Source organism: Euprymna scolopes, chromosome 43 (genome assembly GCF_053919585.1).
Source record: "Euprymna scolopes isolate OS-2025 chromosome 43, ASM5391958v1, whole genome shotgun sequence".
Classification (NCBI taxonomy): domain Eukaryota; kingdom Metazoa; phylum Mollusca; class Cephalopoda; order Sepiida; family Sepiolidae; genus Euprymna; species Euprymna scolopes.
Window position 1 is genome coordinate 11,585,480 of NC_136524.1, and position 27,565 is coordinate 11,613,044.

General features: G+C 31.7%; 1 protein-coding gene across 1 annotated transcript in view; it reads right to left on the bottom strand.

The window, feature by feature from the left end:
• The window catches only part of LOC145268185 (glutathione S-transferase C-terminal domain-containing protein-like), a 67,205-nt gene extending 40,362 nt beyond the window's left edge, over positions 1–26,843 (bottom strand). Inside the window, exons 1-8 of the mRNA XM_080123416.1 lie at positions 26,730–26,843; positions 21,529–21,930; positions 16,736–16,771; positions 13,916–13,986; positions 12,464–12,746; positions 9,839–10,027; positions 8,065–8,288; positions 1,763–1,829 (exon numbers count right to left, since the gene is read on the bottom strand). Coding sequence (XP_079979542.1) covers positions 1,763–1,829; positions 8,065–8,288; positions 9,839–10,027; positions 12,464–12,746; positions 13,916–13,986; positions 16,736–16,771; positions 21,529–21,888 — 1,230 coding nt within the window. The 5' untranslated portion in view covers positions 21,889–21,930; positions 26,730–26,843. The remainder of the gene's footprint in view (positions 1–1,762; positions 1,830–8,064; positions 8,289–9,838; positions 10,028–12,463; positions 12,747–13,915; positions 13,987–16,735; positions 16,772–21,528; positions 21,931–26,729) is intronic.
• Positions 26,844–27,565: the final 722 nt, after the last annotated feature.

The window sequence follows — 27,565 nt, forward strand, 5'->3', positions numbered from 1 at the left end:
ACCTCTAATATTAGAGGTCGGGGAGAGAGTTGTTTCTTAGATAATTATGGTCGGGGAGAGAGTTGTTTAAGGGATTCTTAGATAATTATGGTCGGGGAGAGAGTTGTTTAAGGGATTCTTAGATAATCATGGTTGGGGAGAGAGTTGTTTAAGGGATTCTTAGATAATTATGGCCGGGGAGAGAGTTGTTTAAGGGATTCTTAGATAATCATGGTCGGGGAGAGAGTTGTTTAAGGGATTCTTAGATAATCATGGTCGGGGAGAGAGTTGTTTAAGGGATTCTTAGATAATTATGGTCAGGGAGAGAGTTGTTTAAGGGATTCTTAGATAATCATGGTCGGGGAGAGAGTTGTTTTAGGCATTCTTAGATAATCATGGTACTTTAAATATGTTAGAAAGGGGCGTAACTAAGGATTGAGTGATAGAGATTGGAGTATGCTTTAGGGAGTATTTACTACATATTATGGGATTTCATTAATTAATCAATTAGGGTCCAATGAGAATGACATGTGCTGATCTCTACAAGTAAAATAATGAATAAAGATTAAAAAGAAAAAAGTGTGTGAAAGAATGAAAAAAATAGAGGATAAAAGTAAAAAAAACAAGGAAAAGTGAAATAAAAAATACAATTTGTAAGCGAGAGGTGAAAAAGGGATGCTGATTTGTGTTAAGATGGTGCTACATGGTAACAGGATCACTGGTGAGTTTGGTACATGTAGGACATATTCTAGTAAAGGCAGAAAAATATAGGGGTTCGGGTAAAAGCATAGAAAAATACAAAGGAATATACTGACATGAAAATAAAGTATAATAATGATTGTAGTAATAATAATTATAGCCATAATAACAATGCTAATATTAATATATATATATATATATATATATATATATATATATATATATATATATATATATATATATATATACTAGCATTGGTGCCCGGCGTTGCCTGGGTATTTGGAGGTGTATATTGTTGAGCAAAAAAAAAAAAAAAAAAGCGGTCAATTTTTTTAACTTTGACCCCTATTATGACCTCTTAAAATTTATTGTTTTGAGCTCAAATCAAGTTAAGTTAGATCCATGTCCAAGGAACCTATATCTAAAATTTCAAGTGTTTAGACCCAAAATTATCAGAAGTGTTTGGTAGAGTTCTCAAAGGTCAAATCGTTGAACTTTCACCCCTTAATAGCCAAATTTCTGGCCGAAAACCGATCACATCGATTTTCCCAAATCTCAGTACCCTGTATATCAAATTTTGAGTCTGTAGACTAAAAATTGACAGAGTTATTGCGTATGGAAATGTACACACAGACAGACAGATACACAGACACGTTCACTTTTATATATATATATATATATATATATATATATATATATATATATATATATATAATAAATTCCACAGCCAAACAACGTTGCAGCCCACAAGAGCAATGACAGTCAACAAACCGGAATATATATATATATATATATATATATATATATATAAATATGCACACACACACACACACACACACACACACACACACACACACACACACACACACACATGCATTTTTTTTATTATATATTACATTATTTTATGGCTAAACTATGAGCAGAGCTTAAAGGAATCAAGGAGATAACTCCAAATAATTCAAACTTGCGAGATCTAAAAAAAACGTTCAAAAAAGGGGAATGGCGGAGAGCATAAAAAAAACTCAAATTCATTTAAAACTGTTTTTCCTTATAAAAATAAAATCACTTGAGTATTAATACTAACCTTTATCAATTTCAATACTTTAGCAACATCAGGTTTTATTGCTCTGTACTTACTACGTGTTCGACGTCTGAAAAAAATTTAAATATTCAACAATAAATATTATTAATTTTTAAAATTCAGCATTTATTTAAGCAAACAAGGCTATTAAATATGAAGTCAGTTATCAGTTTTGTTTGTGTCTTTCTCTGCTGACATATGAAATATATAGGTATGTGTATATGTTTATATATTTCTATGTATAGATTTCACTCCCAAACCAATTTACAGAGAATTGTGAATTTTTAAACGTAGCTGCTAGGTGTAAGAGTGGGTAATGTGGGCTATATTTAGTTAAATAGTTAGTTACAAGGTCAAAAGAAGGAGTGAAAGTTTTTACAGGAATTCATATATTTGTGATATTTTTTTTTAAATTTTAACATTAGTTATTAGACATTAAATATTCTAAAAATTTCAATGTTGTTGGAGTATTTTTAAAGACTCTGAAATTCTCTTCCTGCTTCCCAAACTGTAGTGAAATGCAGAAGTTCAAATGTAATGTAAACTAACATTTTGTTAATCTTTCTTAAACATGTTCCCAAATAGTACCCCCTTACGTCCAAGTGGCGATATGCCTTGTTTAGGGTGAAGTTCAGTACAAACGATAAACAAAAAAAACCAAAAAATTTCAAATATTTCAGATTTGCATTTAATATGATCTGATTCACAGCAATTAGACACTACTTAATAAAAACGATGTAATGAATTTTGATAAAAATTAGAATATTCTAGATGTAATATTTAGTAACTTTATATCTTGATTGTCATAAACGTGGTGCAAACTCTTCCATTTTGAGAATTTTTTTTACTTGTCTTAGGTTGAGTAGTCTTCTAGTGTACATACATGTCATATATATATATATATATATATATATATATATATATATATATATATATATATATATGTTATACTAGCTGTACCCTGCCACGCGTTGCTGTGGCTTAATTTCGTGTAATGGAAAATTCTAATAAAAAGAGAAAATGCATGTTTCTTATATTCTTAGTACAGCAATCCACTCCAAAAAGTAAAAAAAAAAGGCAAAAATGAAAAAAAAATATGGTACTCTTGCAGAATTGGATCCGGATCTTCGGGAGTTACCATCAATCATGGCTTGGGCTCGACCAACATTCAGTGAATTAAGCCGAAAGTTGCTAAACCATTGAAACGCTAAATAGTTTTCTTTTTTATTGTATTCAAAAATGTGAATTTTTAATTAATATTTGGGTAAGGGGGGGGGGGGTTACTATACACAGATTCAAAAAAGTTGTTCAAAAACGAATAAATGAAAGCAAAGGTAAGGTAAATTACGTTTCTATCTAACTGGATAATTTTTTAGTGTTTTTATTTAATGTAAAATGTTTAATCGGCTCAAAAACGCAGTGTTTATCTATGTATTTGAAAAAGACGAATGGTCGCGGACTCTGTAGAATACGTTAAGTTTGGGAAAATCAGTTAAAAACTATACAAAACAATGTCAGACACCTACTGATTATATGTTATTGCGACATAGGCTGACATATTTGGTGGGTTTCTGATAGTATTTTGTATATTTTTTTAGTTTTAAATCATTTTCTCAAACTTAACATCATCAACAGTGTCCATCACCGTTTGTATCTTTCAAATACACTGATAAACACTGTTCTTCGAGCTGACTAAACGTTATAGTAAATAAAACAGGTTTGTATTACTAAACACAGAAACGAAAAAGTTGTTGAAAAATAAATATAACAAATAAATGTTATCAAAGGCAAGATAAGTTACTTTTCTACCTAACTGGATAAGATTTTAGTGTTTTTATTTAGTGTAAAATGTTTAATCGGTTTGAAAAAATGTAGTATTTATCTGTATATTTGAAAAATACAAATGGCGGCAGACTGTTGAACACATTAACTTTGGGAAAATGAGTTAAAACTAAAAAAACTATACAAAATACTGTCAGGAAATCACTCAATATATGTTACTGTGACATAGGCAGACATGTATTCAGTATTTTGTATAGTTTTTTTTAGTTTTAACTCATTTTCCCAAACCTAATGTGTTAACACAGTCTGCCGCCATTTGTAATTTTCAAATATAACAGTAAACGCTGTGTTTTTTGAGCCGAATAAAAATTTTGCATTAAAAAAACAAAAAAAATTATCCATTTCGGTAATAAAGTAACATATCTTGCCTTTGATAATATTTGTTAATAAGGTCACGTGAGTTGATTAATGGGTGCTAATGCACTTATTGATCCGCGCTATTTTTTTAAATCGTATTTCCAAGCTTAATTAAAGTTTTATGTTTTTTTGGTATTTTTTTAGATTACGTCCACCTCCACAATTTTATTTTAAATGACGACTTTTAAAGGTTTCCGACTATGCTGAATACAGAAATCGCATTGAAATTTTGCAGAAGTAAGTAGTTATCGAGATATAGATAGTTGTTTTATGCATTGTAATCTTTGGCGGCCATTTTTGTTACGCGCATAGATTTGTTTATGACGCGCGCAAGCGTGTAAAAAAGACGGCTGCCAGAGATTACAATGCATTATACAAATTTTTAATATCTCGATAACTACTTATTTCTGCAAAATTTCAATGCGATTTCCGTATTCAGCATAGTCGAAAACCTACAAAAGTCGTCATTTAAAAGAAAATTGTGGAGGTGGACCTAATCTAAAAATTTACCGTTTTTTTCATTCAATTGTAAGGTTAAAGTACAGAATAGGTACAAAACACCCTCTTCTCCAAATGTTAAGAATGGCTTTTTAAATAATAACATTATTATTTCAGCATGGATCAATAAGTGCACGATTACCCAATTTCTTTATAAGCATTCATATTTTCTTATATAAAAACAACTTCTGTATAAAAAAAAAAAGAAAAAACGTGCACTTTCAATCTTTGTTAAAAAAAGGTTTTCTTGAAAAAAAAACCCAAAAAAATACGGTAAAAAAAGCAAAGAACAAAACGTTAATCGGTATTCATGCAGAGAGTGATCCGTGCTGAAATAATAACGTTATTATTTAAAAAGCCATTCTTAACATGGGGAGGGGGTTTTGTACCTATTCTGTACTTTAACCTTACAATTGAATAAAAAACATATCATAAAACTTTAAATGTGGAAATGCGATTTAAAAAATAGCACAGATCACTCTCTGCATCAGCACCGAAAGTACAGAATAATTAGAAAACATCCTCCCTCCCCATGTTAAGAATGGCTTTCTAAATAATGTTAATGATTCAGTACTGTTCCTTGTCTGCTTAAGTTTAAGTTTTGTTTATTAAATTGTTAGGTGAAAGTCCAAAATAGTTACAAAACACCCCTATCCCCATGTTAAGAATGGCTTTCTAAATAATAACGTCATTATTTCAGTGGGGTAGCTTCTCTGCATAAGTACCATGTTTTGTTTTTAAATTGTTAGGTGAAAGGACAGAATAGTTACAAAATATCATCCCCATGTTAAGAATGTCTTTCTAAATAACATTATTTCAGCACGGTATTTTCTATGCATACGTACTATCTATTTTTGTTTATTAAATTGTTAGGTGAAAGTATAGAATAGATGCAAAACTCCCTCCCATGTTAAGAATAGCTTTCTAAATAACGGTATTATTTCAGCACAGTACCTTCTCTGCATAAGTACTATCTTTTGTTTATTAAATTGTTAGGTGAAAATATAAAATAGTTACAGAACACTCTCCCTTTCCCATGTCAAGAATGGCTTTCTTAATAGCGTTATTTCAGCACGGTACCTTCTCTGGATAAGTACCATCTTTTGTTTATTAAATTGTTAGGTGAAAGTATAGAATAGTAACAAAACGGCCTCCCCATGTTAAGAATGGCTTTCTAAATAACGTTATTATTCTATTATTATATTATTATGGTACTTTCTCTGCATAAGTACCATGTTTTGTTTATTAAATTGTTAGGTGAAAGTACAGTGCTCATGCAGAGAGTGATCCGTGTTGTAATAATAATGTTAATATTTAAAAAGCCATTCTTAAGATGGGGAGGGGAGGGTGTATTTTAACCTTACAATAGAATAAAAAAACATATAATAAAACTTTAATTAAACCTGGAAATACGATTTAAAAAATAGCGCGGACCATTCTTTGCATTAGCACCACTTTTACCAACCAATCTTATATCGAAAAAAAAAAAATCTCAAAAAGCAAGCGACAAACTTTTTTTTTGGCCTTATATAATAAAGAAAAAATGTGTAAATTAAAAAATTTGGAAGATAAACAAATGAATTATGTTTTTTTTGTTTTTTTTTTTACTTATCGAGTAAACAGAAAATGAAATCTACTTCTTTTTCGTCAATTCGTGGCTGTGAAATGAATCCAACCGGAAGTTCAGTTTTATCAACAAAGCAGGTTCGCACTAACGGTTAAAAAAAATATATTTATTTTATTTAATATTTTAATAATTCGCGAGGTAAATTTATTTTAATAACATAAAAACATCCCTCGACTCTAAAGATGGGTTGTCTGAAAATTTCAAATAAATTGGTAACGTAGAAATATGTTTTTATTCACTTGTAACAAACCAAGAATTACATTTTTATATATATAGATATATATATACATGTTTTATATATATACACATGTTATGTATATATATATATATATATATATATATATATATATATATATATATATATATATAGCCATGCTGATGACAGGTGATATCCAGAAACATGTGTTCATGGATAACTTTTATGCACGGAAAAAAATATTTAATAGGTATTTGAATAAAAAAATATTCAAATATTTGATAAATAAAATTAATAATAACAAAAAAATATGACTCAAAATAAAAGGGCGACGTAAATAAATGAAGGGTAGGTGAGCATACCAATTAAATATCATAGAATCGCTAATAAAATTTTTTAAATAAATAAATAAACAATAGATCTTATATATAAAAACATATATATATATATATGTTTTGAAAATATATATGGCAATTAAGCCATATGGCGCACAGTATTTATATGATGATAAAATGCATTTGTTGCATTATAAAGTGTTTGTTGACAAAAAATTAAATTAGAAATGAAAAACATGTCAAATTATAGATGCTATATTAATTTAAACTTAAATATTTTATGTAGTACACTCATTTTTATCAAATATGCATTTTCTGATAAAAAAATAGTGCTCAATAAGAGGTAGAGCTGTGTTGTAGTACAAGTTTTTTATACACACATTATTGGTTATGTATTTGCATACATGTTTCAGCTGATTCCATTTGAAATTTAACCAACAGATCAACTTGAATTCTGAGGTGTCTAGATTTGAACAAAATAACAGCTGTAATATGTATGCACATATGTAATCAATAATATTTGTATGAATAAATAAATTTATACTAATATATATATATATATATATATATATATATATATATATATATATATATATATATAAAAAGCTGAATGACTGTGTGTGTATGTGTGTGTGCCTGGTCACAAACTATATGGTTGACTATTTTAAAAAACTGATTACATATAATGATAGAAGATGTATCGAGATATAGGAATGGGTATGTTTGATCTGGCAGAACAGTGGTTCATTAAAATTGTGGGGTCTGTGTTCGTGCCTGGTCCACACAAAGTATGGAAATAAAAAAATTAAAAATTAAAAAACACGTTTACAAGTGTTTTTGATATAGATGTACATAATAATACTTTGATAAGTATGTTTTAACTTAAATAGGGATGGTATAATAAAATTGTGGGGTCTGCGTTCGCGCTTGGCCTCCATAGAATGGAAATAGGTACAAACTGTAATAAAGACTTTTCATATCTATCTGCGTAAGTATACTTTGATAATTATGTTTCAGTTTGAAGAAATATGGTATAATAAAATTATGAGGTGTTTGTTCACGCCTGACCTCCATAGAATGGAAATATGTCACAAAGTTTAACAAGGTTTTTTAATATAGATTCACAGAATATTGTGATAAGTGTTTCAGTGTGATCAGGTATGGTATAATAAATTATGGGGTTTATCTATTTTATTTTTACTTTCATCATATTTTACTTTGGTTTTGATACCCCCAAATTCAAAGCTTTCTCTTTACAACCCATCCTTTTCATAACCTATCATACTTTCATAAATCAGAGTCCATTTTCTGTAGGCTGTTTTTGAACCTAGTCAACGACGGGTACTTTTGCTAGTATATATATATATATATATATATATATATATATATATATATATATATATATATATATATATATATATATATTCATTAATTAATCATTAACACTTACAATAATTCCGCTTCTTCGTTAACTTCTTTTGTAAGTTCTGGTAAGTTGAATTTACTGATGATGTTTGATGTAAGATTATCATCGTTGCAAGTTATAGAATCAATGGTACATCCATATTGGGATGCTGCTTCTTGAATCCTTGGCATTTCACACATATGTTGGAACCAGCATCCTAATTTAGGAAGATATTTAATCAATAAACCAAGTCGCAAATCAAGTGATTCCTAAAATAAACAAAGAAATAAAACAAAAATAACATCATATTAATCAGTAACACCTGAATAAATGTGAAAGTTGGGACAATTTCTCTAATGATGAAGTCAAGATACTTTATTTTAAGTAAATTCAATTTTACACAAGAAACACTATCTTTTTTATATACTGATTATGTACAATATTCATTCTAAAAGTAAGGCCTTCTAGTTTTCAACTAAAAACTAAAACATCGAAGAGCTACGAAGATGGTAGTGGTACCATTAAAATGAGCAATCTTTTGTGCCCCAGAATTTATTTTTCTACAGAGTCAAAACCATTTTCAATGCACTTTTTCCAGCAATAAACAATGCTTCAGTCATAAAAGTGAAAAGGATAATTGAGTTTTTATTCCTTTTTTATGGTCACATTTAAAAGATAAATAAATTTGCATTGAAATCACAAAATGTTAATAGTTATCTAGATAGATAATATTAACATTTTTGTGATTTCAATGCAAATTTATTTATTTTTTAAAAATGAAAAAAATGAGAAAGATTTTGTTTCACGTTTACAAGTTATGAATTATTTTAAATTAATGTCTCAAGTATTTTGCTAAACTAATAATGCAATCAAGCTTGTTTCTATAAATGTTGTTGTGGACATGTCTTGATAAACTTGGCCTTCACACTCATTTGAGTGTCAGCTGAATTCCACAGATCACTCAGTGGTTAATGACATTACGAGATAAGCACTAACCAACTACCATTAATAGTTTGCAAACGATGTCTAGGTTGGCTCAGACATACCCTAAGATTAGCCGCATAGAGGATTGCCAACCAAGTGCTCCAACAATGAAAAAAAAGAAAATAAGACCAAAAATAAACTGGAAGCAAACAATCAAGAGAGGTTTGATTGCAACGAGAATAAACTGGAGGGAAGCTGTTGACCTGGCTTCAGATTGAAAACAATGGTATACTTTGACTGCTTCATGTGTCGCAGGATGCAACAGTTCATAAGTCAAAGTCTTATATGTTGCAAGCTTGTGGTGCTGCATTAGTGCAAAAAGTAAAATGAAAATAAATAAATAATAATAAAAAAGTCATGTAATGATGGGACGATTCAAATATTTTTCCCGATTTCGATACAATTATCGATTCCAATTTATAAATCTCTAAATATTTAACTATAGCATTGCTAATTTTCCCAATTATTGTAAAAACTCATGTTAACTGTGCAGATAATTTTTTTAAACATAAAATACATTTTGACAGATGATCTGTCGATTTTAGTTTTACTGGTCGTTTAGAATTAATAAATACTTATTACTTTAGCGTTACTTATTACTTATTATTAATTACTTATTATTTTAGCGTTACTACCAGCAGAAAATAATTAAATAACAAAAAAAAATAAGCAAAGAAATTGTTTTTGGCATCGGAAAATAGACACAAATTTTTCTGATTCTGATTTTTCTGATTCCTGATTAATCGTCTCAACACTAGTATAATGTGTAAATCATGTATTGATGAGAAACTAAAAATGGCCACAAAATATGGAAATAGAGGTTGAGTAAACTTACCAAAAAGTGATAAACAAATGTAAAAAGTATCAAGTCAGCTATCGTCATTTCAATTCCCTCAACGTAAAGATGATCGAGAAAGATATCATCCACTTTCATTTTTTTCATTTTCTCAGCCAATTGAGCAAGCAACAAATCATCTTGAAATGGTTTCACATCTCCATTGTTGCCTTTGTTGATTAAACCTTCCTAAAATATTAATAAAACGATTTTGTGTATAATTTTTGAGTAGTGTAACGTTTTTTTTACTTTTTAATTTAAAAAAATATTCTAGAAACATACATGAAGGTTGATGGAACATATATGCATATGAAGCTTTTACTTTTAAACCTATAATAGCTTGTGAAGGGGGAGAAAAATCTACTTTACTTTATATATATATATATATAGTAATGCAGGTAAAATTTACAAAAAAAACAAGAAACACAGGGAGGTTCCATTGTGTAGAAGTGTGCTAAAAAATAACTAGGACTGTTTAATGGTTATGAAGATTTTATTTATACAAACATCATTTAGATACACATTTGAAAACATGTTTTAGTCACAGCTAAAGAAAGTCAAACCCTTTCAAGCCCAACATTTTTTCTTTTAATGAAATGAGATAAATTTACTCTCTCAACTAGATAAATTTAAGGTCAGAATTCTAACTGGTTCCAAAATTAAATTAATCAATGAATAAATAACAGTTAATAATAATTTAAGGTTATTTGAATCGATCACATGCTCCTTTAAGAGGCAAATTTGTCTCATTCCATTAAATGAAACATAAAAAACCAGGTTTAAAAAAGGTCTAGTTCCCTATAGCTGTGATAAAAACATGTTTTGCAAATATGTAGCCAAATGGATGATGGAGACTTGCGAACTGGGTTGGACATTGCACCTTCATCAAGCACTCAAGAATTGGCTGATGAGCTTTGGAGTTGGCAAATCGACAATTCACTGACACTTGAAACAACTTGATTTTGTTCATAAAAAGCTGTGCCTATATCCGCACAAACTCACCAAAGCACAAGCCAATAAGTGAGTGAAATTTGCTGTCAATTGCTCAGCGATCCATTGGACGACCATTTTTGGAAGCATATTATGATATTAGATGAGAAATGGGTCTATTTAGTCCAGCACAATTGAGACTAGTGATGGGTTCAGAAAGAGAAAGAGACACTGTCAGTTTCAAAACAAGATTGCTTTGGCAAGAATATCATATTGTGTATTTGGTGGAACTTTGAAGGAATCGTGCATTCTGAGTTGCTTTCAAATGGTTGTGCCGTCAGTTCTGAACTTTAATATAAGCAACTGGAATGGGTCTATGAAAAGCTGAAGCAAAAGTATTCAGCTTTGATCACACAAAAGCGTGCTTTAATGCAGCAGGACAATGCCAAGCCATACACCATCAGGAAGACCAAAAACAAGTCTGAAAAGATGGACGGCAACGTTCTGCCACATCTAGCCTACAGTCCGGACTGTGCTTCATCAGATTACGGCTTTTTCCACTTAATGCAACACTTTCTGAAGAGCTGCCAATTTGACTCATTTGATGAAGTTGAGGAAGCAGGTTAAGAATTCTTTGATTCGAAGCAGGCTGGATGATACTTTGACCAAATCTGAAAGCTTGCAAATCGCTGCCAGAAAGTCTTGGAAAATGATGGTCTTTATTTTGAGGATTAATTTGTTTTTTTTTTGTTATTAATTGGCGAATAAAATATCAATTTTTTCAAGTGTTTATGAACTTAATAATCTTAAAAATAATACTAAAATAATTATTTAAATGTTCAAATCTTTTTTAAACACATTATTTCATAAAAATGTATTCTTTGTTTAACTTAATGTTTTATGAAATAAAGAAAATCTATTTCATTTTTTTCATTCTAATGTTTCAGTTATTTCATTGATCTAACTCATAATTGCTCCAGATGAAACTGAAAGAAAATTTTAATGTTTTTTTTTAGATTATGTGATTAATTACATTTTTTTTTCCTCATCCTTATCACTTCCTCCCATGTTTTCTTTAGACTTCCCCTGTGACCTAAACCTACCACCTTAACTGTTCTACATCAACCCAAGAACTCTCATTTATTCAACAATTTTTTTGAAGTGGGCAAACCAATAAAGTCTCCTGTTCTATATACATCTCCATATGCGAATCAGATTTAATCTTCCTCTGAGGTCATCAGATCTAAACCTGTCTTTAAGACTCACATTACGCATCCATCGTATCATATACATGCCTGATGATACTCTTCACTTCATCGACAGTGGTAATGATCTACTAGTTAGTAAAAAATATAAAGTGATCAACCATAGTCGAAGGCGACCCAAACGCTTAATTTTTCATCACCTATTACACTAAATTGCAGAGAAAGGTGTCACTCCTTCTCGAGGATTGCTTCACTTACTCTTAATCTTTCACTTAAAAGTTTTAAATGCATACAGCATTTTGGGGTGTTTGGTATGACTAGATTAAGGAATGAACCTTGGTCCCCTGGCTCATTAGTGAACACTCTTATTATTATGTTAAATGATCTGTTTAATAATGGCATACATTCCCTGTACTTTCTTTATCCATTTCTAACTCTTGCAGAAACACTAATCAGAACTATGGTTGATCAAAAAGACTTATACACTTACCAGTCTAAATCTAATAATGGCATGTGGTTGAACCATTTCACCAATGAGTGGATTATAACCTTGGCATAATTTTGCACAAACATTGTTTTCAATATTTGAAATATCTTCTTCATTTGTCCAGTTATTAATCAAACATTGTAGCAAATATCTTTTCATCTTATCATCATTATGAATTCGGGGCGGTTGATGCATATGGCGTTCAAGCATTAATACTTCTTTGGGAAGAGTGTATGTTATGTTATGTTTTTCACTTTCATTATTATCAGATCGAACCTTGATATTCCTGGGAAAATAAAAGTATTTAAAGAAAATTAAAGTATTTTTCAAATATTAATAAAAAAAAAAAAAACAAATTTATGGAAGTTGCTTTAAACAATTTGATGTAAGTAGAAAAATGGTAAAGTTGCATGATAACAAAAAGGGAGAGAAAGATAGAATCACTTGAAAACAAGGTAGTTGTTTAACTGACAGTGATAAATTTACAAGCAAAATAATCAAACCTAAATACTACACATTAGTATGTTAGTGACCGGCTCAGTCATTCATGCTGAAAATACCTCAAGGGACCCCTTGTTGTTGGGTGTGTTTTTAAGTACATTTTATGTAAATACTTGTTAAACAAGTGCATGAATGCAACACTGCAGAGATGTGACAGAGGTTGGAGCTTGTCAGGTAGTGTGAAGCCTATTAAACAATTGTGTTTGTCAAAGCTTTATGAATGACTTGGTCATCCCAGTAGATCACTGGCTGAAGATAAAGGAGGCAGAAAAGCTAAGCATCTGCATCAACATCAAACATTGCATAGCACTGATAGAAACAGCTGAAATATTAAGGAAAATCTGGCAATGCAGAAACTAATCCACATAACCAGTTAATATTACTGAGAAAAAATAGAAAGAACAATATATTGAAAGATTTTAGATACAATGTAAATAAAATTTTGGTTAGGGATATCTAAGGATAATCATGCTACAACAGAACATATGCATTCTAATTTAAAAAATCATAACCTTGCGTGGAAGGTTATGATTAAATCTAAAATACATACACAAAAATGGGTATACAAGAGTGGATGATTAAAAGAAGAATTACACTAATAGTAAAAGACAGTCAAAAGGGGATGGTCTCAAGCAACTACAGACCAATAAACTGTCTACCAATTATGTGGAAAATTTTAATTGCATAACAAAGTAAATATATCTACCGCTGTCTTTATAACTGTAGACATTTCTCTGAGGAATGCCGGAAAGTGACAATAGAGACACATAATCTACTATACATTGATCAAATGACCTTGAAAGAGGTAAAAATCAGAAATAACATAGACGTGGCATGAATCAACTACAAAAAAGCTTACATCACAATGCTCCAAACATGGAAAATTAAATGCTTAAGGATCACACACACAGAAGAAAAAATAAGCCACTTTACATATATGGGTTTAAATATTACCTTATTTCCTTAATAGCTGTCATGATTGCTTCAGGAAATTCCAATTCACATAGTTTGGTCCAACTTGAAACCTGTAAAAGTAGCATTTTCAAGTTTGAATTTGAGAAACACAATTTAATATCGTAAATAATTCTATTTTAATTATTTTTATTTTTGTTTATTCATTTCATTTTTTATACCTATTTTTTAAATAAATATTTTTTATTTATACTGGCAACACTGATGTTAGGTTCTAGTGTTCTATTTCGAAATATCATACTTGAGAGGAGTGAGGATAGCATAATGGATACTATCATAGACTATGAAATTGGCAAGTGAAAAATATTAGTCACATTTGATCCATTATATGCATTTACAAATACAATTGGGAAGGTAATAACCTGCTTCAGGGATTTGTCTATAATTTTTTTCTTTTTTCTTTTGCAAAAATCATTTTAGCACTATGGTCTTTTTCAGGAGCAGAAAAATAACAATATTTCAGCAACATCCATATATATCTAATAGTCAGTCATAAAGATTTGAGTGTCTTTCAAATATTACATTTACTGCCTGATGTATATTGGCAACAATAATATATCAGTTTTAAGTGTTATACAGTGGACCTCTCCCCAAAGTATTAGGAAATTATAAAAATTATATAAGAGGAAAAACAATAGCAAAGCGAAGAAATAGTTGATCAGCAGAATAAAGATATTGAAAGCAAAGTTAATAGAAAAAAAATGGTGGAGGGGTTCACCAAGGCACACAAAAGCCATCTGAAATAGGATGGTTAATCAGTCTGGCAGTGACTGGGAAAAAGGAGTGGACATATTGGTCAACATATCTATAGTTAGTTTAAGGACAAATTGACTCAATCAAGGACTCTCTTCTGACTAAGAGAGAACTGATACTGCATCCAAAGATCAGGCTGTCATGTCCAAGCAAGAAGTGAAAGCTTTAAATTCCTTCTTCTCTCAATTAAACTTCAGCAACATCAGATGTCACATACCTGTAAGCTCCCCCACCCACGACCAGATGGGGATGTGGAGGAGAGGTGGCTGCATATTAATAGTGTTCACAAAAATGGTTATTCTGGCCAAGATTAAAATAAAGATGTAAGCTGTCCATTCTTATTGTATTGGATTTTATAACGATGCTTGTTCGTGACCATAAAAGATATAGACAATAGCACAAAAAAAAAAAAAGAATGCAGATAAAGTTTATATAGTAGTAAAATAATTATAATAACTAAATATAGCTCATAATATTTAGATTTAAAATATTAGAATAATTGAAATTTTAAGACAAGATGTAAAAAAAAGTGCATATTAAGTATGGAACACAAATGAATAACGCATTCCAAATAGAAATTCTTAAAACAAAAATAAAGAAAAATTTGTTTGAGTGCACGTACCTGCGACAGAAAGAAAATATTGTTCACCAAAAATCATATAAATTGATCAAAGAGTTTTTTTTTTTTATATAAAGATAAGCATTTTTAGGCAAATTTGAGTTTTCCAAATGCAGTCTCTTTCCATGTTGGTTTTCTAAAGTCTCACAAATTTGAATTATTTGGAGTTTTTCCCCTTGTTTCTTTAGGCTGTTTGAAAACATGGCATGGCTGTTTGAAAAAAGATGGCATTACAAGATTGTCGCTAGTTTACCCCAAAACTTTGATTTTCTAATTTAAAAATAAAACTATTTGATCGATTTTAATAATATATGTTCTTCTGTACATCATACAAATTTTTTTTGTTTTGTTTTTTAATATAAGGATGATTCTGGACAAGCACCCATTGTAGCTTACAAATTAGGAATACGTATGAATGCCCCCAAAACAACAAAGGTCATGTTCTTGCTGATTGACCAGGGTACCTGGCAGCCACTTACGCTGGACATGATTCACCTAAATAATGTCTATCTAGGCTTTACTGTCATGCTGACTGGCAGCAGCTGAGATTAGACGGTGAATAAGATCAGCATGGTCTGCATTCTTCTATCTCAACTGGTCACTGTGGTTCCGACAGAAAATATGCTTGGACACTAAGGGACACATCTATTAGGTGATATTGGGAACCATTCTTCTCTAGAGCTGTGAGACGTGGCCTATGAAAATCTTTGATGACTGTCTTTGCAGCATTCTGCTATGCTGCCGTGGAAATCATGTTACGGTTTCATTACCATCCCCCTTTCCATCCATCCTTCTTCAACATCTCCAATAGTTTGGACATGCAGCTCGTGAACTAGAGGACGAGCTCATTTGCAAGGTCCTATTCTCTAGCTAGCACAGACATGATGGCAGGCAGCTGAAGACCTGGGCCACAACAATTAAGGAGGTCCTGGCAGTCCGGTCAGGTTTACAAGTCATGGGTCTCTGGCGCTGATTTCGGGAGTGGTTAACAATTTCCTGCGACCTGGGCTATGATAGACATAACTGGACTGTGATGGTTAGAGATGCAGTTTGTGCTTAAGAGGAAGCTGCCTTAATCCCACCAGGATAATAACCACTACAAGTAAAAGTGAATAAGCACCCATACTGGTATATAAAGAGATATGTTGTTCCAGTAGAAATAGTGATGAGTTTACAATATTAAAATAATTGAAAATTAGGAAACTTTTTCAAAGCAAGATTTTTAAAAACATTTAATACTGTTTTTTATGCAGTTGAATTAAATTTTTTTTCAAAATAAAATAAATAAATGAAATTTTATGCTAAAAAAATGTAAGATTAAAGTAAAAAGAAACTGAAGCTGACAAAACATTTAATGTTCAATTATTTTAATACAAATCAAACTCATCAAATCCATCTTTTTAAATTTAAAAATATAACAATCTACTCACCTCTGCACATGCTTTCAAGCTTCCACCTCTAAATCCCTAAAAACGAAAGAAAAAAAAATACAAAAATCATAAACGTTTTACTTGCCAATGTTTGGACGTTGCATTAAAACACTAACTTTATTATTAAATGAATTGTCCTCCAAGTTTGAGTTATGAATGTCCCACAGACTTTTGTTTATTTGTCATTCCATGATATACTCCAAATTATGTACATCTGTGTTACAAGCACACCTGGACATGATGTGCAAAATAGTTATAATTATCACACAATCCTCTCTTGGCCCATTCTGTTGAAACTACAATCCATTTCTCAGAACACCTACCCATCGGCCACAAACTTCTTACTGACCGCTAGGTATTGCTATTGATTTTAATGTATATTGTAGGAAAATGTTCAAACATTTTTTATGTTTATAGGCATCATACTATCATTGTATTCAAGTTTAATGTCCGTTTTATATGCTGACATGAGTGGACAGCTTCTAGATATTGATTTTTAAACAAACCTATATCTGATCAGGCCCTGTCGGTGGGGCATTAGAATACGCCGACTACCCCCCTGCAGAGGGTAAAAGTCCCTCAATGGGGGTCCTGGATATGACCTTAAACTATATCCAGTGGTGAGGCCCCAGCTTGTGGGCTTTGGGAAGTGTGGAGCCACCCATTAATTACCATTGCTCCCAGGTCCACTCTGACCCGGAGTGGTAGTACCTGTTAGGGTCCAAACTATGGGTTGAATAGAAACCGACGTGAAAACAACAAATATATTCTATTAAAAAAAAATTTCTTCAAAATCTTTGGATTCGGCATTAAATAACCCGAAAAGGGTTGATATGCCGTAAAACAAAAACAACCAACCAACCAACTATATCTGATCAGGTTTTTAGGTTCATCTTTGTCACTTCTTTCTATTCATTTCATGCTTGTCACTTCTTTCTATTCAGTTCATTCTTGTTGCTTCTTTCTATTCAATTCATCCTTGTAACTTCCTTCTATTCAATTCACCGTTGTCAGTTAATTCTCTTCAGTTCATCTTTGTCACTTCTTTCTATACAGTTCACTCTTGTCGCTTCTTTCTATTCAGTTCACCCAACTCACTTTTTTCTCTTCAATTACTCTGTCACTTCTTTCTATTCAGTTCATCCTTGTCACTTCTTTCTATTATGTTCATCTTTGTCACTTCTTTGTATGCAGTTCTCCCCTGTTACTTCTTTCTATTTAGTTCACCCTTGTAACTTCTTTCTCTTCATTTCAACCTTGTCACTTCTTTCTATTCAGTTCATTATTGTCACTTCTTTCTCTTCAGTTAATCTGTCACTTCTTTCTATGCAGTTCACTCTTGTTGCTTCTTTCTATGCAGTTCATTCTTGTCACTTCTTTCTAATCAGTTCATTATTGTCGCTTCTTTCTCTTCAGTTCATTCTTGTAACTTCTTTCTATTCAGTTCATTATTGTCACTTCTTTCTATTCAGTTAATCTGTCACTTCTTTCTATGCAGTTCACTCTTGTAACTTCTTTCTCTTCATTTCAACCTTGTCACTTCTTTCTATTCAGTTCATTATTGTCACTTCTTTCTATTCAGTTCATTATTGTCACTTCTTTCTCTTCAGTTCATTATTGTCACTTCTTTCTATGCAGTTCACCCTTGCCGCTTCTTTCTATTCAGTTCACCCTTGTCACTTCTTTCCCTTCAATTACTCTGTCACTTCTTTCTATTCAGTTCATCCTTGTCACTTCTTTCTATTCAGTTCATTCTTGTTGCTTCTTTCTCTTCAGTTCATCCTTGTCACTCTATTCAGTTCATCCTTGTCACTTCTTTATCTTCAGTTCATTCTTGTCACTTCTTTCTATTCAGTTCATCCTTGTCACTTCTTTCTCTTCAGTTCATCCTTGTCACTTCTTTCTCTTCAGTTCATCCTTGTCACTCTATTCAGTTCATTCTTGTCACTTCTTTCTATTCAGTTCATCCTTGTCACTTCTTTCTATTCAGTTCATCCTTGTCACTTCTTTCTCTTCAGTTCATCCTTGTCTTTTCTATTCAGTTCATTCTTGTCACTTCTTTCTATTCAGTTCATCCTTGTCACTCTATTCAGTTCATCCTTGTCACTTCTTTCTATTCTGTTCATTCTTGTCACTTCTTTCTATTCAGTTCATTCTTGTCACTTCTTTCTATTCAGTTCATTCTTGTCACTTCTTTCTATTCAGTTCATCCTTGTCACTCTATTCAGTTCATCCTTGTCACTTCTTTCTATTCAGTTCATTCTTGTCACTTCTTTCTATTCAGTTCATTCTTGTCACTTCTTTCTATTCAGTTCATCCTTGTCACTCTATTCAGTTCATCCTTGTCACTTCTTTCTATTCTGTTCATTCTTGTCACTTCTTTCTATTCAGTTCATTCTTGTCACTTCCTGCCATGTTTTCCTTTTCTGTAAGCTGGCTCTACTATTTCAACTATTTTACAGCTACTAATACAAGAATTATCAATGTGACCATACTATCCGAGTCTCCTGTTTTGCACATATCTCCTGATACTGTCCAGATGTAACCTTTCTCTGAGATCATCTTTAACACTTACATTATAAATCCAATGTACCATTCTCATATCATTTATATCCATGCAACACATGTCTTCAACCTTAACTGGTCATGTTTCATTTCTATACAACATAAAACTGCATACATATGCCTGATAGACTCTTCCCTTGTTCAACAAAGGTAATACTTTGCTAGTTAATAATGGCAGAAGTTCCCTAAACTTACACCATCCACTCCCAACTCTTGCAATCACACTAGTACCTGCTCCATCCTTTTTTTTTTTTTTTTTTTTTACACAGTGATCACCACTTATCAAGGCCCGGAAGCCACTCAGGGATAAGGGTTATTGTAAGTACATCACGTTAGTGAGGAGATTTTATGAAGTGTTTAATTAGGGGGGGGCGGTTCATTAGGAATTTATTAACATTAGACTTGAAGACATCCAAGTTGTAGTCTGGAGGGAAGCAGGCAGACGGAACAGAGTTCCACAGGCGTGCAGTTCTAAGAAAGAAGCTTTGCTCATGAAATCCGCGTTTTGATTTAGGCACAGATATAGAGTGGGGGAAATTTTTCACAGTGGATTCAGCTAGACGGGTGTTTTTTGTGAAAGATTGGCGAGGGGGGACCAGGGATTGGAGTTCAGACGAGCACCTGCCATGAAAATAACGATAAAACAAGGATAGGCTCGCAACGTCTCTTCTGTGGGAGAGGGGTCGCAGGGTAGAGAAAAGGGCATCCCCCACTAAACCACAAAGTCTATTTTGTACTCTGTCAAGGCATGATAGGCTGTTTTTGGCAGCTCCTGCCCAGATATGGCAACAGTATTCCATCCTTGGCCGTACTTGGCTTTTATATCCTGTTCTAATCGTATCACCAAGATAACAAATCTTTTTTGACACCCTCAATAGCTTCAGCATCAGAATCTAAAAAATGATTTGGGCCATAGATATCCATTTTTTTTTTTTATATTTATAATTTAAATTATTTGAAGCATTTTTAAGTGCATAATTATTACATTTAAAAAAAAAGTCACCCTCGTACGTACGTAAAGTACTGCATCGAAAGAAAGCATTGTTGCTGGATTCATATGTGATGTGTGATGAGTTAGGTTAGCCCTGCTTTGTCTGACCAATAATTTGGCCATAGCAGCCCAAGCAAAACAGCCCTGCATGAGCTCTGCTGAGATGGTAGGTCAGTCTCTATTCTATTGACAAAAATGTACGATTTGCAGGCCGGAGATTTTTTCCATGGTAGTAGTCCAGGTTTAGAATTACATATTAATGTGTTTGTGCCAATTGAATAGTGACGTTGTGATTAAAATGCCTCAGGTCAACTCTCCTGTTTGCCAACAAGCAACATGACCAAACTACCAAAAGCATTGCTAACAATGGTGGAGAAGTCGCAGATTCAGTTGATGACGCAGGTTTGTTACTGATATTTGATTAATGCAAGTGGAAATGATGAATAAAGTTCAACAATAAAACAAAACAAAAAAAAATAAAACAAAACATTCATATTATTTGGATTTTTCGGACTACTGTTTTCATGTTGTATCTTGTCAAATTTAGGAATCTTTCTATCAAACCCAGGAATCATTCTGTCAAACTTCGGAATCTGCACCAAATCATAGCTGATGAAAAGAGAACATGCTACCTCTTTGGACTAAATAAAAGGTTCCATTTGAAATTCTGTGCAGATTCTTGAGCTCAACAGAAAGATTCCCGAGTTCAACAGAATACACTTGAAGAAGTTCAAAGGTTATATAGACTGAAACGTTTTGAAAATAACATTCAAGATGAGAACAGTAGTTTGAAGAATCAAAATAATAAGAATAAGCAATCATCATCTCAAAAATTCAGAAACAAAACAAAAACAAAACAAAAAAAAATAACAAAACAAAACAAAACAAAAACAAAACAAAAAAAAATAACAAAACAAAACAAAACAAAAACAAAACAAAAAAAAATAACAAAACAAAACAAAAACAAAACAAAAAAAATAACACAAAACAAAACAAAACAAAAAAAATAACAAAACAAAAACAAAACAAAAAAATAACAAAACAAAACAAAAAAAATAACAAAACAAAAACAAAACAAAAAAAATAACACAAAACAAAACAAAACAAAAAAATAACAAAACAAAAACAAAACAAAAAAAATAACAAAACAAAACAAAACAAAACAAAAAAAATAACAAAACAAAACAAAACAAAAAAAATAACAAAACAAAAACAAAACAAAACAAAACATGCTTACCAGTAAGTCATTGTAATTATCATCAGGATAAGAATCATTTGCAACGCACACAATTTGTCGTATCACACTACACAGTCCAGAACGTATAAGATTTCCTGCCCCGCTAACCGTCACGGGGAGTGTACAAACACGGACAGAGTCTGGTATTTTGTCAGGATCCAAACCATAAATATTTAGATCATCTACGACTTTACTTTTTAAGCTGACAATATTAGTGGATGAGGAAATTGGAACAATGTAAAGGTTCACGTTGGTAAGCTTACAATATTTAATTACAAATATCACAGCAGATGAGCTGAGGGGAAGAGTCAATGTTCCTTGCTCAGACTTTTCTCCACACAGGTAGATATCAATAGACATTTTGAAGTTCAGATATTGTTCATTAGAAAATAGACAGCAATTCTGAAAAAGAATTGAATATAAAGAATTAATATACGGTGCTTCTATATTATACAAACAAAAAATATTGAATTTCAAGTGAAACAAATGGTACCTACATAATTGTCAGGTCTCAAATAGTAACATATCCAAAAATTATGAAAAATGATAAGGTAGAAAAATAATTAATAAAAAAAGGAATTTGTAAAAGGAAGCAAAATTAATTTTTTCCTATTTCTAATGATATCATTTTCTTGTATGATTCGTCGATTTTTTTCCAGGTTGATTTAAATTATTTTGATAACAAATGTGTTTAGTTACACTTTTTTCAACAACAAATTTTTAATCCTATTTTTTTATATCTGTGCCATTCAAACTGTTAAGATAAAAAACAATGTTTGGTATTTGCCAGGTAAAATATACAATTCAAAGTTAATTTTAGTAAACAAATCTCCAAGTTGAAAACCTCAGTGAATAAAAACTAGAGAAATTTATTTAAAAAAAAATTATGCGTAAAAAAACTAATATTAATCTTGAGCGACATCCATAAAAAAGCAGCACGTGTTTTGCTCTTTTGTTTTTCATTTCCTGTTAATTCAGCGTTAAAAGTTGGCCAAAAGTAGAGTTGGAGATTTTTTTTTCCTCCTTTTATCAGTTTTGATTTTTTACTTAATAAATTTTATTTTAGCCAAAAGTGAACTCAAGGTCAGTTTTTCTCCACATGTTTGAGGTTTCAATCAGTGCCTATGCATGAAGCTTTGTGAGAAAACACTTTGCCCAGAAAAAAATTCTACATTAAGCATCTGCCAACTTAACCCCAAAAGAAAGTGTCAATTTATATTATTGGAATCAATAATCATTGCAGGTGATAAAAGCATGCCTGAATGAAGAGTGAAGAGCTAATTTCTTCTGATGGTTTTCTGTGCCCTGAGACTAAGCTGAGCATTTCAATCTCCCTGCATATTATATCACTCCTTGTTTTTGTTTGAGATAAACGATAGAGTTAAATATGATAATTTCAGTCTTGGTACCAGTTTCATTCGTTTTTTCCATCCATTCCTTGGTTTCTGGTTTAGTTTCATTTTTTTTAGTATTTTGCTGCTTGTTGGGTTAGTTGGAGGTATTTACATCGAGGGGGCACAAGTATTACAACTTTGTCAGAGTACATTCCATTGAAGTACTTATAAAATAGGCACAGGGATGCAACATTGCATCAACAAAAAGTTTGGTTCTTAGTGTGTAACCTATTGTGCTAGTGTCCCTATTCAAATCCACAATGGATTCTTTGCGGTAATTAATTGTAATATGCTGTTATGACATGATATGTATAAGTTGAGAATTCATCCTTGACGATCAGTTTGACAGAGACTTGGCCATTCTAGTAGTCTTTTATTTGTCAGACCATTTTAGTTCTGGGTTGTCTTATAAGATTCACCTCCCCAGACTTTACTACCCTCTTTGCAAGCAAGTGAGTGAAATTCAAACTTCCTATAGAACTACTACCCGGGTTTGCTGATGGAACTGCCCAGATAATTTTTAAAATGCAAGAATGCTTTATCTCTGGGGTTTTGGCTTATTCTCCCCACCTTCTGACCTTGTGTCACAACATACTTATGTGGAAAGAGTGTACTTTGAGATGCTCTGCATACTGGTTGAGGATATATCCTTAACAATCAGTCTGACAAAAAATAAGCTAACTGTGAGAGCGCTGACCTTGTCTGTCAGGCTGAGGTGTGGTTCTGGGTAGTCCTAAGAGGTCTAATAGAAAGGATTAGTTTATTGCTAACTGACTGAGATGCTCTACCAAGGAATGCTGATTACTAAGGCATGTTTTGTGAAGCTACAATTCACTACTTCTTGTGCACTGGTGTATCTAATCTTAGTTTCTAAACTTACTTTTATGTAAGCAAGAATGCACATACCCTCTTGTAGGCTAGCTTTTCAATTTCCACCTTCAGACTTTGTGTTATATCTTTCTGCAGTTTGAGGTAAATATCAGGATTTCTTTTGTTTAACTGGCCAATTTGGCATAATGGTATGAGTGTTTACTAATGGGCCGGGAGACAGGCGTTCAATCCTTACTAAACACTCAGCATTTATAAGGGGAGGAGGATCAAGGGCAAGTAGAGTAATCCTAGTAATCGGTGTAAGGGAGGGTACCACTTTATTCAGAAAAGGGAGCCTTCAGGTTGACCTCGACTATAATCGGGCACTTAGCTTTTGTTGGAATGCTATGAACACTGTCAGGTTTTACTTTCTTTCTTTGAGAAGGAATTCGTTTATTGTCATTTTTCTGCCGAATTGAACATTAAACAAAATATTGGTAGAACATTACATGTTTGCACAATTTATTTAATGTGCTTCTGCCAGAATTTTGTTTACTTATCAATTTGTGATTACTGAGGCTCAACATGAGACTGCCATTTTTTCTTTTTCTTGTTTTACATAACAACATTAATAACAATAAATATAATAATAATTTGTCATATTTTTTCACCTCTTTTTTATATTGTTGACTATACTAAAAAATGCTCCTCCTTTCTTTAGCTATCCTTTTTTATAAACCATTATAGGAGATAGTCATATAATTCACAAGGAGTTCGCTCCGTTATTGTTTTCCGCCCCCCCCCCTTACCCCTCCAATGTAAACAGAATTTTTGTGAAATATTAAATGGTTCTTCTGCTCGATTAATGTTGGTACAGTATTTACGGAAAAATGGTTAATTAAACTGCAGAAGCACCTGTTAAAAACTATACAAGTACTATAACTGAATATACCCCTCCAAAAAAAAAAAAAAACGAAAAACATAAAAGTATGTCTTTGTAAACCGTTTATGAAAACTAACTGACAACTTATTAGCGTCGTAAATTATGAGATGAAAATAAAAATGAACGAATCTCTTAGTAAAAGAGAGTTGTCGCCTTCTGCAAAATGATAAATTGTAAAACAGCACCATTTTTCTATTATTAATTTGCACATGTATATTAAAAATGAAAATTGAGGATTTAAAGAGTCGGTTTCAATCGAAGAATTTTTTTTTCTGCTGACTAATATATTTTATATTTTCTTTTGTATTGTAAGACGGACTTAGGGTTGGTGTTTTCAGTTTCTTTGTTGCTTTTAACCTCACAAGACTAATCCTATGTCTGTCATGGATGGCAAATGGAAGTTCTTGACTATATATATATATATATATATATATATATATATATATGCACATCTATATATCTACAAAAGTGAAATTGTCTGTATGTACATTTCCCTACCAAACTACTCTGTCAGTTTTCAGTCTACAGACTCAAGATTTGACATAAGGGGTATTGAGATTTGAGAAAATCTTTTTATTCGGTTTCGGCCAGAAATTAGGCTGTCAAGGGATCAAAATTGGGGTCAAAGTTTTAAAAAAATTGACTCTACCAAATTACTCATCCAATTTTTGGTCTAAACATTTGAAATTTTCATAAGTCATATTCAGACATAGAGCAAGCTTTTTAATCAGTTTTTGGCCGAAAATTTGACTGCCAAGGGTCAACATTCAAAAGATTTTACCTTTACGGTCTCTAGCAAAATATTCAGCCAATTTTGGGTCTAAACATTTGAAATTTTACATAAAGGGTATTCAGACATGCAGCAAGCTTTTAAATCAGTTTTGGGTGAAAATTTGGCTGCCATGAAGTCCAAATTTCCAAGAAGTCGAAATTTTAGATTAAGTTATCTGGACATGAGTTAAACTTTTTAATATATATATATATATATATATATATATATATATATATATATATATATATATATATATATATATATATATATATATATGCACATAAAGTTATGAACAGTACATAGGGCTCGAGCAAAGCCGGGCTGAACTGCAAGAAGAAGAAGAAGAAGAAGAAGAAGAAGAAGAAGAAGAAGAAGAAGAAGTAGTAGTAGTAGTAGTAGTAATAATAATAATAATAATAATAATAATAATAATAATAATAATAATAATAATTTTTTTTTTTTTTTTTTTTTTAGTTGAAATGCCCGCATTCTTCGGAAGTGGGAGTGCCGGTGTGGTGGTGTGGTGCGCCGGTGCGGTGCGCGTGCGGTGATGAGGAAAACTGCATACGTGAACGTGCACTCACTGCACTGCAATGCATGTATGGTTTATACGGCAATTTTGCCAGGAAGAAATGTGTCGGTTAATTAAAAAAAAAAAGTTAATACTAAATTTATTTTAACACTAATGAAAAAAAACCAAAAAAAAAACCGGAGATTGTGCAGTGAAGCCAATAAATAAAACAAATCAAATATACAATAAATATGTTACCGAACCCAATATAAGTTACTTTTCTACCTACATGGTTCATGTTTTTTTTGTTTTTTTTTTGCATGTCTTGAAATAGTTTTAAATGCTCTTTATTTAATCTCAAATATTCCACTTTTACGAGGTGTTAGCCAATAAAGATTACCGCCGAAACATGACTGTCGGCAGTTATCTTTGTAAAAAGGAAATATTTGCGATGAAATAAAAAGCATTTAAAACTACTTTAAAACACACACACACAAATGCGCCAGGTAGGTATAAAAATAATTTTTATTGGATATGGTAACATTTATTTATAGTATATTTGAGTTTTTTTTGTTTTACCCTTCTAGATTGTTGCCCCCCCCCCCCAACAAAAAATAAAAACTACAATTTTTTAACCATTGCATGTGGTCTTTCCAATAAAATTATATGGGTCGGGAGACGATGTTTACCCAGAATCTTATTTTAGTTCAATGATTTTTTTTTTTTTTTAATTAAAATTAAAATGAAATAAAATAACAGAAGAAAGCTTACGTAGAAAAAATGAATGACAGCCGGTGTATATGGAAATAATTACGGTGCAAAAAAACAAGTCCCTTAAAAAAAAAAGCGACTTAAAAAATGGATATTATCAGTAAAATCACATCCTCCAAACCGTTTTTTTTTTTGTTTTTTTTTGTGACTTGTTTTTTTCCTACATATTTTAGACCATTATTTAAATCCATCGCAAATTATTAGTTTGCAAAAATATTTATATTTGAATATGACCTTTTTCATGTTTTTCCACTAACTTGAGGAAAATACCTCCATCCGCAGTAAGAAAAGAATTAACAAAATCATCCCTTCTCCATGTCAAGAATGTCTTTCTAAATTTGCCTGGTGGGGTTTTATAACTGTACAAGTGTGGTTGTCTTATGTACCTGAAATTAACCAATCAGTCGCAACAATTTGAAATTAACGAAAATTCGTCTGCTTATTAATGATAACTAGTGTTTATTTTTACGTCCTACTTTGGAAGATGGGTTTTCCCTACGTTAAAACCTATTTTATAATTTTTATTCCCTGATGGGGAGGCAATTAAATAGGAACAACATAGTAAATGGTAAAAGTACAAAATAATTAACAATTAAAAATTTGTAAAATAAAAATCATTAAAAAACAGTAAAAAATAAGAAAATGGCAATGAATGCCTTCACTCACTACAATTACAGGCAGAAGCTAATTCTCACGACTCCAGATTTGAAATCCATTTTCTCCCTGGCTTGTCCAATCACAAGCCAGCTCTCAATAAAGTGACCAAGTACATAAAAGGCGAAATCTGAAACCGTTTTCCTCTTTCTTGCTGCTCTGGCCCCGGCTGAACATGAGTA